A 10505-nucleotide genomic window follows, 5' to 3' on the forward strand; every position below is an offset into this window, starting at 1 on the left:
GGTCTTGCAACTCGTTCCCCTTGGAGAGGCAACAGAATGGTGTGCTTGTATGGTGGTAGTAGACAAGAAGTCCATCCAGCCCTGACACACCATTGATTACCAGCTGCATGAGAGAGACGCACCATACAACTGCACCCTTTGACATGGCATCTGGAGTCCCTACAAATTCTTTCTTACTGGGGATTTCATCAAGTAGAGCTGGACAAGGAAAGTTGCAAGCTTACTACCTTCATCGTGCCTTGGAGGCGGTACCAGTGTACTGCGAGACACCCATGGGCCACTGCTCTGCCTCGGATGCCTACACTCGTCAATTCGATGACACCATTTAAGAAGTACCCCGGAAATACAAGTGTGTCAACAACACCTTTCTTTATGATGCAAGTGTAGAGGCGGCATTTTGGCTCACCTACAACTTTCTAGCGACTTGTACAAGAAAAGGTATCACACTTAGGCCAGAAAAATTTCAATTTTGCAGAAGAGAAGTAGATTTCATGGGCTTTCATTTAAGATGTTACTACTATAAACCCACAGAAGACAGCTTAGCAGCCATCAAGAACTTCCCCATGCCAGTAAAGCCAACTACCATTGGCATCAGGTCATGGCACGGTTTTGTTAACCAGTTGGCACCATTTCTTGTCATGGCTCCTATTAGAGAACTTTTGGAGAAAAAGCAGGGAAACTTGTCTATTGGGATGATCAACTACAGACAAGATTTGAACAAGCACAGGATCCCATATGCCAGCTGACCAAAGAAAGCCTTGCATACTATGATGAAGCCCACCCTCCAGGAGCAATTACAGACTGGAGTAAGCAAGGGGTAGGTGTCATCATCCACCAGCAATATTTCTTATGCATTTCAGCTGAGTACCCCTTCTGCTGCAAGAGTGATGGAGGATTGCTTTATGTGGTAGCCATTATCTTAACACCTGCCGAGGCAGGATAAGCAGCCATGGAAGGGGAGGCTCTAGCAGTAGTTTGGTGCCTTAAAAAGGCTAGGTTCTTCCTATTAGAATGCCTGAACCTCACTATTGTCATGGACCACTGCCCACTCATCAAGTTTCTAGGTAATAAGGCCCTGAGAGACGTAGCTAACCTTAGGTTGTTGAGACTGAAGGAAAAATCCCTACAGTTCAAATTCAGTGTTAAGTACCTGCCAGGAAAAAGGAGCTGCGCTGCCGACTTCCTGTCACAGTTCCCTGCCCTTAGGACAACACCTGATGCAGACGACACCGAGCTGGACGAAGACCTAACAATAGCGGTAGTTTCCACTGCCACTGAAGTCCTAGACCAAGACGGACACATCATGTATGAAGAGACCATCAAGAGGGCAGCAATCGATGATCCAATATATCAGTTCTTAACAGCTAAGATATTAGCTGGAGACTGGCACCTTACAGAAGTCGCAAGAAATAGCATGTCTATGCCAATTCTACAGCGTCAGTGACCGCTTGGCCATTGCCAGCAATTTAATTACGTACACATATGATCAGGGATGTGCCCGTTTATGTATCCATGAAAATCTCCAACAAGTGGCAAGTAACTTGCATGCTGGTCATCAAGGCCTTGACTCCATGTTGCAAATGGCCTGGCACTGCATTTACTGGCCAGGTATGGAAAGTGACTTACAACACCACAGATCAACCTGTATTTTGTGCAACATGCATGCACCTTCACTACCTACAGAAGCGATGAGCCTCACACAGCCCCCGGACTACCCCTTTCAGTGCACAGCAATGGACTTGTTTCAGATGGTCTCTCTTGCTGCCTGATTGTACGGCAACTGTAGTGTACGCTGTTGCCTGTGCCCGCTCGAAATTTAAAAATATTTTCTAAATATTGTCGTACCGGTATTAATTGCTAACTCCATCGTAAACTTGAATTATCGTAAGACGAATTATCGTCACTCGTGCACTACCTGTATTTACAAACATATAAATTGCAAAAGAACACTGACCTATTTTAACTTCTGACACAACGAGAGCAAGTGAGGTCAGCTCATTGACTTAATGTACCTATTCTTGCCTCTCGGGCCAACGTATTGTATGCTGCCTGATTGTACATTGTTGCCTGCGCCAGTCACCCGCGAAATTTAAAAATACGTATTTTCAAAATATTGTCGTATCGATATTAATTGCTAACACCATTGTAAAAGCGAATTATCGTAAGTCGAATTATCGTAACTCGAGCACTACCTGTTATATATATATATATATATATATATATATATATATATATATATATATATATATATATATATATATATATATATATATATATATGTGTGTGTGTGTGTGTTACAGTAAGATTGTAAAACTAGGTATTTCACAAAATCTCTGAAATTTTCAGGGAATTGTGAAATCACCAATTCACTTAGGAGCATTTGATCCCCAAGGGGCTAGTACTAAACACAGCAAAACAGTGATTCATCTACACTGTTTTGCCTTGTTTAGTACCAGACCCTCAGGGATCAAATGTGATCATATGCATTTAGGGATATTTGATCCTAAACACGGTGAAACAGTGTAGAGGAATCACTGTTTCGCCGTGTTATTACAAGCCCCTCGGTGATCAAATGTCCCTAAGTGAATTGGTGATTTCACGAATTCCCTGAAAATTTCAGGGGTTTCGTGAAATCCCTGGTTTTACGGTTTTGCTGGAACATCTAAAATTATATATACGACTAGAGATATTTGCCTGCATTGCTACGTACTAATCCATTGGATCTGTGATTGTAGGCTGTGATGCCCTCATATGAAATAATAGCTATGATGAATGAGGAAATACAACTGGAATACCCTAGTTTTGTGTTCCAACTGTAGCGTATATTTTTTTACTGATGTCACTAAGTTACTGGAGATAACCTTTTGCAGCACTGGCTTGATGTACTGTATAATACCTCCGTTAGTGGAATAATGACAGTGACACACTTTGAATTGCCCTGTAAGATAGGTTCAGGTGTTAATGATAATCTCAAGTAAATGGACGAACTTTAATGTGTTGGTAGAATTTTTAAGTGCTTTGGAGTGTAGGAATAATGTCGCAGCATTATTTGGTGTTGTTTGTGCTTCTCCATCCAAAATTTGAGATATGCCATGTTTTTGCAGCCTTTTGTATGGCATGGTGTTTTGCTTGTTGTATCAGGGCCTCACACAGTATGGAATCATCGACGACAAAAGCGGATCCAACCTAATGGGAGGCCGGCTTGCCTTGTTGGTTTCCTGCGTGGCAACTATCTTCATCGTGTCATATACAACAATGGCATTGTTATGTACCAATAAGCCTGACTGTAATGAGATACATCCTTATGTTGTATGGGTTCCAGTAAGTATAACTGACTATTATTACATTATATTACTTTATAAGATTCTCACACAAACTTTGGGTAGTTGATTAATTAGATGTGGTACTTTAATTTTTCTCATTAACAAGTCTAATAATTTGACATATGGTTTGAGCATAATTTAATATTCATGTTAACTGATCATGCATGCATGCCATATTCTTGAAAAATCTAAGTACTTTATTCCTAAAAAGGAGTTTTTGACAAGTAAACATCACTTTGGTTTTTAGAACTGACTAGATTCTTTTTCCTCTCAGGATTTATATATAATTCTGGTTTCTGCACTCTCATGTTAGTTTTGTTATTGGTCATGGGTTTATGACACTGGCCTGGTAGCTCTTGTCAGATGTTCCTGTGTTTCATTTAAGAGTATTGTTTGTAAAAAGTTTAATCATTGTTGTGAAATATAAGAAAATTCTAAAATTCATTAGCCATACATCTATGATGTAAGCATAAAATTTTTTTTCACTAGAAAAATAATTTTTTATAACCCAAACTTTTTCTTACAACCCCATTATTTGTAATAAACCTAACTTTGTGATACTTAACACAGAGAAAATGGTAGTGAGACAGTAACCTAGCACTTGGACAAATGGATCCGTGGAGGTCCAGCAACTAATGGCTTCATTCCAGCGTTGTGTGACCAATAGGTTGCAAGTTATTAATGAGGGTGGTAGGCGGGAACACCAAATTATAAGTAGGCGTAATGGGTTGATATGGAAAATAAAAATTTTGTGTTTGAAAATAATTTTTACTTTTTCTCTGCAAGCTCGTTGCACAGGTACCTCAGCTTAATAGACAATGATAAGTAACGAAATCCTTAAGCAAAAAAGACCCAAAGCAAGACTCCAGAAACAGTGTAGAAATTATGTGAAAATCTATTATTGTCATCCTCTCTTGTTATGTAGCATTATTTCGTTGTCAGGTTCTAGGAGGGTCCTTGCAGTTGTTAAACTCAGTAATGAGTGCAGTGATACAAGTAGAATTATTTATTATGAAATAAGAAAAAGTACTGTATACACTGCATGTCAGTGCATTTGTGCGTATGTCTGCTGATTTTGTACTGCATTTTTGTATATCTACATTATCTCTAATAAATGTTTCATCAGAATTTTCATGTTTTCAGGATTCATGAAAGTTATTACAACGATACTGTTTTTTCATCAGTATGGCATATGAAAATTTACGAACTCCTTCCACTGTCCAACCTGTCACGCACTATTTGCACTTTGGCTACTGTAGGTCAGTGGTTAAAACTTTGGGAAAATATGTAACACCCTGTATTTACTGATGATATGCACCCTTATATTAATCGCTTTTAATTATTGGAGAGTAACGTCACCAAAACTGTAGTAAAATAGCGATGCATAATGCAATGGAGAGAAAAGGAGTAAACAGACAGGCATGTGTTGTATGATTGTTCATGGAAGTGCAAGTTGCATTTAGTTGACACGTGGATTGAGAATATAGTCATTGAAATTCACAATTTTCACTACGCCATGAAAGATAGCATATATATTTTGTCATTAATTTTTTAGTGAAAATAATTACATTCACGTGCAAATATTCTCACTTGATTTGTCAGTCACATGCAGAGTGCACTTCTGTGAGCAATTGTATAAGTTTATGTCTGTTTACTTTGTTCTCCCTTGCTTTGTGTATCGCATATTTGCTCCAGTGTTTTAACTTATGTTAAACAACAGCCTGAGCTCAAGTAACTAACTACAGGTTTTGGATGGTGTAAGGAATTCGTCAGTTTTTGTATGCCATGCCAAATGAATAGCAAAACTCAAAAACACACGCACACAGATTTGGATGAAATGATCATTAGATTTTTAACGTGGCGGTATCAGAACGCGAGTACAAAACAACGGCTAATCGCTTCTATAAAATCAGTAGACAAATGTACACTTGCTTACATCCAGTGCACATGGTATGATTGTTATGATAATGATTATTATTGTTGTTGTTTTTGTTGTTGTTGTCTGCATCCATTGTTAAATTTGTTGTAGCTTGAAGAACTTAAAAATATGTAAATAGGATATTTTTAATATCATTAAAGAGAGAGAGAGAGGGGGGGGCTAGATTTACGAAGCTTAGATCATTTCGGGTCACCTCCTTCCAACAGTTGTACTCCTCAAAAGATACTTTGCATATTATTTTTGTATTCACCCACTGTCAGTGTTGTAGATGTTCAGTTTCACAACATTCCTTGTTAAATAGAAAAATACAATCAAAATATTTTATGCATATAAATCATATATATGACAGTAGCAGATGCAGAAGTAACGGGCAAAGTAACATTGTTCAAAGAGGTCGATACAACTTGGAAATTTCAAATCTGATTTTGTCCTCATGCATCGCATGTAACATTGAAATGGAGAATATCAAGTTTAAATCAGTCAGTCAGAAATCATAGGTTTATACAGAACTTTTTACAGTGTCACTTTTGGTTTCTTTTAAATTTTAAATTTTATATATATATATATATATATATATATATATATATATATATATATATATATATATATATATATATATATATATATATATATATATATATATACAGTGAACCTACAATGAACCCTACTTCGGCGGTTCGACTATCATGATTCACGACTTCGCAGATTTTTTCCATTACGTATGTATATTATAAGAGAAAATATATAGCGGATTTTCCGGAAATTTCAAAAATAGTCGCGATATATGAAGACCCAAATATTTCATTAATTCCATTAATAATTATTAATATCTGCTAGTACTGTTGGTTCATTGCATTATGACATATAATTTAGTACAAAATGAAATTAAACAAAAAGAGAATGTGATCATACGATAATTCATTATAGTACTAGTAAAATTAAACTGAACATGAAACGCTAATCAGATGCAGTCTGACATTGTCATATTTGAATGGTGTAAGGCTGCTGATGGCTACATATATACTAATTATAAAATACAAATGTAATGAATGTGCATCTTTTCCATGAATCTTTTTACTGCATCCAATAATATTGTTTGTTGCAAAAATCACATCTCGAATAAACCTATACTACTACAACAAAAAAAGCATAAAATAGCGTAAAGTATATTTGAATTTGAAACTAGCATGTAAGATGGGCTGTGATTGGTTCCATTGGTGATAGATGACGAATCAGCTCCCAAGTTTTGTAATCTCGCCTGTGATTGGTGTTTTGACCGTTTCTCCGACCCGCAGCAGCTTCCCTTGTCTCTGACCCGCAGCATCTTCTCGCGGCCACTTCGTTTCCCGCTCTCTCGGTAGATAGATGCTGTTTACATTACCAGTGCTGTGCGTGACAGTGTGTGTTTGAAGTTGAACTTTTTTTTTAACTTTGTTTAACCCCTACAATGGCTCCCAAGCGTTCTGCTTCTGCTAAGGCTGGTACTGAGCCTAAACGCCAACGGAAAATGATGACGATTGCTGAGAAGGTGACACTTCTCGATATGTTGAAGGAAGGGAGAAGTTACGCGGCCGTGGCCCGCCATTTTGGAGTGAACGCATCCACTGTTCGCTACATTAAGAAGGATGAGGCGAAGATTAGGAAGACGGCTGCCATCACCTTTAGCAAGTCAGCAAAGCGAGTTGTTACGGCTCGTAATAAAACGATCATCTGTATGGAAGGTGCTTTGTCAATCTGGATTGCCGACTGCCGGAAGAAGAAAATAGCCTTGGATACGAACATCATCCGAACCAAGGCTTTGAGGTTGTATGAGAATTTCGCGGCAAAGGAACCTCAAGATGATGGCGACCACGCTGAAGAAGAAGAGGAAGATGACGAAGATGATGTAGATGAACCTCAAGCAGGGACATCCACTGATTCCCAGCCTCAGACACGACGTTTTACCGCCAGCAAAGGATGGTTCGCCAAGTTTCAGAAACGCTTCGGCCTGAAAAGCGTTTCCCTGCATGGCGAGGCTGCTTCCGCTGACACGGTCGCTGCTGAAACTTACGCGAATGAGACGTTCAAGAATATTATCGCTGAAGGTGGATACAAGCCCGAACAAGTCTTTAATATGGATGAGACGGGTTTGTTTTGGAAGAGAATCCCATCGCGAACTTTCCTGTTCAAAGAAGAAGCCAAAGCCTCTGGCTTTAAAGCATTCAAAGATCGTGTTACCCTCGTGATGTGTGGCAATGCTGCGGGATTTTTGCTAAAGCCAGGGCTTATTTATAAGTTGAAAAACCCTCGTGCTTTGAAAAATAAAAATAAGAATCTCCTTCCCGTGTATTGGATGCATAATCCAAAAGCATGGATTACGAAGATGCTGACCTCCAACTGGTTCCACCAGTGTTTTATCCCACAAGTCAGTAAATATCTCTTAGAGAAGGGCTTGCCATTTAAGATCCTTCTCCTGTTGGATAACGCTGGTGGACACGCGACTGATCTTTTGCATGAGGGCATTCAGGTTGAGTTCCTGCCACCCAACACAACGTCCTTAATTTAACCGATGGACCTGGGGGTTATCTGGGCGTTCAAGGCCCTCTACACGAAGAATACCTTGGCGGACCTCGTTGCGTGTGTGGATGCCGCCCAAGAAGATGAGGATGAAACATTCAATTTGAAGGCGTACTGGCAGCAGTACACAATTGCCACGTGCCTTCAGAACATCCAGAAGGCACTGCAAGAAATGAAACCTGCTACCGTTAACGCGAGCTGGAGGAAGTTGTGGTCCGAGATTGTTTACGACGACGAGGGATTTACGCCTGCCGAGATTCAACACTGCAGTATGGAAATCTGTGCAGTTGGCTGCGATAATTGGAGGTGACGGGTTTGGCGACATGACGACGGAAGACGTTGACGAGTTGTTGGACTGCCATTCCCAGCCGCTAACTGACGCAGACCTCGAAGACCTGACAAAATCAGCCAGTGAGGAAGAAAATGAACCACAGGAAGAGACCCAAGAAGTTGTTGAAGAAACAGGCTTAACATTAGAACGGCTTGCCAAGCTCTGCAACCTAGCGAAGGAGCTGAAAGAATTGTCACAAGAATGGGACGAGGATATGGTTCGTTCTCTGCAGTTCTGCAACAAAATCGATGAAGACATGACTCCCTACAGGATGCTCTTCGATCGAAAAAGAAGCAGCGGCAGCAACTTCCGATCACAATGTTCTTCCAGCCTCGCAAAAAAGAGCCAGTTCCTCCTGCTACTATGCCTTCGGAAGAAATTGAAGAAGTGTCCCAGGAAGAAGTTGAAGAGGTGTCCCAGGAAAAGACACCTCAGTCTGAAGAGACGTAAAATACAATCATTGGCTGCACAGTAGAAGACATCATCAGCTTCATCATCATCATTTCTACTGTGCAGCAAATTCATCGCCATCATCATTCAAGTTTTTCTTCAACTTCTTTCATGGTGGGTACAGTAACAATCTTTATTTCTTTATACTGTATACTTTAATATTCTAACATTTTAATATTAGTGCCTGTTTTAGATTAGGGTACTGTACATGCATTAAGTGTTCTGTACATTAAAGGGTGGTTTGTTAACAGTATGTACATACGAGGAGGGCTTTATTGTAACTTCCAACTCTATCGTGGTGAGTAAAATACTGTACAATTGTACAGTACGCACCATAACAATCTTTCTATTTTTTTATGTTTTACTGTTTTATTGCTTATCATTTGTGCCTGTGTACTGTAATTATTGGATATCTGTACATTACTGTAAAGGGTGGTTTGTTAACAGTACTATGTAAAGGGAGGGTTTTAAAAGTCTGAATACATGTTAAATAAATACTGTAAATATGGTGTCCCTACTTGCGGATTTTCAGCTATCGCGCCAGTTCTGGAACCTATCTACCATGATAAACGAGGGGTTCACTATATATATATATATATATATATATATATATGTGTGTGTGTGTGTGTGTGTATGTATATATATATATATATATATATATATATATATATATATATATATATATATATATATATATATATATATATATATACATATGTGTGTGTGTGTGTGTGTAGAATCTACTGGTCACTTTTTACCAGATACATATCCAATTGCAATAGCCACAATGCCCTCTTATCTTCTCGAATTCTTCGCACTTTTTTTGGATACTCTTGTCACTACAAAGCCTTGAGATCCATGTGCAAGAAATTTGAAGTGGTTGTGATGTCCGGTAGCGGGAACGAACCCGTGTTACCATAATCACAATGAGGTCATGTTGCCGACCTGACCACGAGAAGAAGTCGAGAAGAGGGTATTGTGGCTAATACAGTTTACACACACATATATATATTATTATATATATATATATATATATATATATATATATATATATATATATATATATATATATATATATATATATATATATATATATATATATATATATATATATATATATATATATATGCACTATATTATATATATGCACTGTATATGTCTATGGCCTTGCTAATGGCCACAGTGACGTAAATGGGAAAAGAACATTGAAAAGAATGGGTAAGGTCATGCAAGTGAGAATCCTAGTACCTTACAATTACTTTAATTACAAATTTACAGGGTAAATTAACAGCATAAATAACACCAGGACACCACTTAATAATTCAAAATGAAAATAACCCACTTGCAAGAGGGCACATTAATAGTAACTGAGAATCTACTCCCTGAGTAATTAATGCTGACAAGCAACATAGTTTCTAATGATTCAATTCCCAGCAATCTGGGGTCAGGATAGACATACACTTGAGAATAGTAAAACGGGACATCACTCATGCAGGAGCAGAGAGACGTCTGATTAACACACTGCACTAATTACTCTCACACATCTATGTAAATTAGGCAAGAGTCAGGAGGGAGCATTACATTAATTTTGCTTCTGCCAATGGAGAACTTTTACTCTACTTCACAGTCTTCAGGGGAACACCCAAGACGTGTGTTTACACTGGACTTGAGAATAGAAATGAACACAGTAATTAAATGTGAGTAAGTTCGAGAGAAAAAGATAAAGGTAACAGGTACCAGGCAGATTCCCTTGCTTTCCAGACTTACCTTTGTAATTTGCATATGCTTCATAAAACAAATGAGTGATGCTGTTCCTTCTTTTAGTTGCATGGCAGCATGTCCTTGTGGGTGCTGGGTTGCCTTCAGGGTAGAGAGGCCGTTAGGAGAAGGCCTCTTGGAGCTGGAA

At 38.6% G+C, this 10505-nt stretch overlaps 1 protein-coding gene across 1 annotated transcript in view; it reads left to right on the forward strand.

The window, feature by feature from the left end:
- The window catches only part of LOC136833798 (N-acetylneuraminate 9-O-acetyltransferase), a 263251-nt gene that overhangs the window by 222498 nt on the left and 30248 nt on the right, over positions 1-10505 (forward strand). The window contains exon 13 of the mRNA XM_067096057.1: positions 3105-3321. Coding sequence (XP_066952158.1) covers positions 3105-3321 — 217 coding nt within the window. The remainder of the gene's footprint in view (positions 1-3104; positions 3322-10505) is intronic.

Source organism: Macrobrachium rosenbergii, chromosome 52, assembly GCF_040412425.1.
Source record: "Macrobrachium rosenbergii isolate ZJJX-2024 chromosome 52, ASM4041242v1, whole genome shotgun sequence".
NCBI lineage: Eukaryota > Metazoa > Arthropoda > Malacostraca > Decapoda > Palaemonidae > Macrobrachium > Macrobrachium rosenbergii.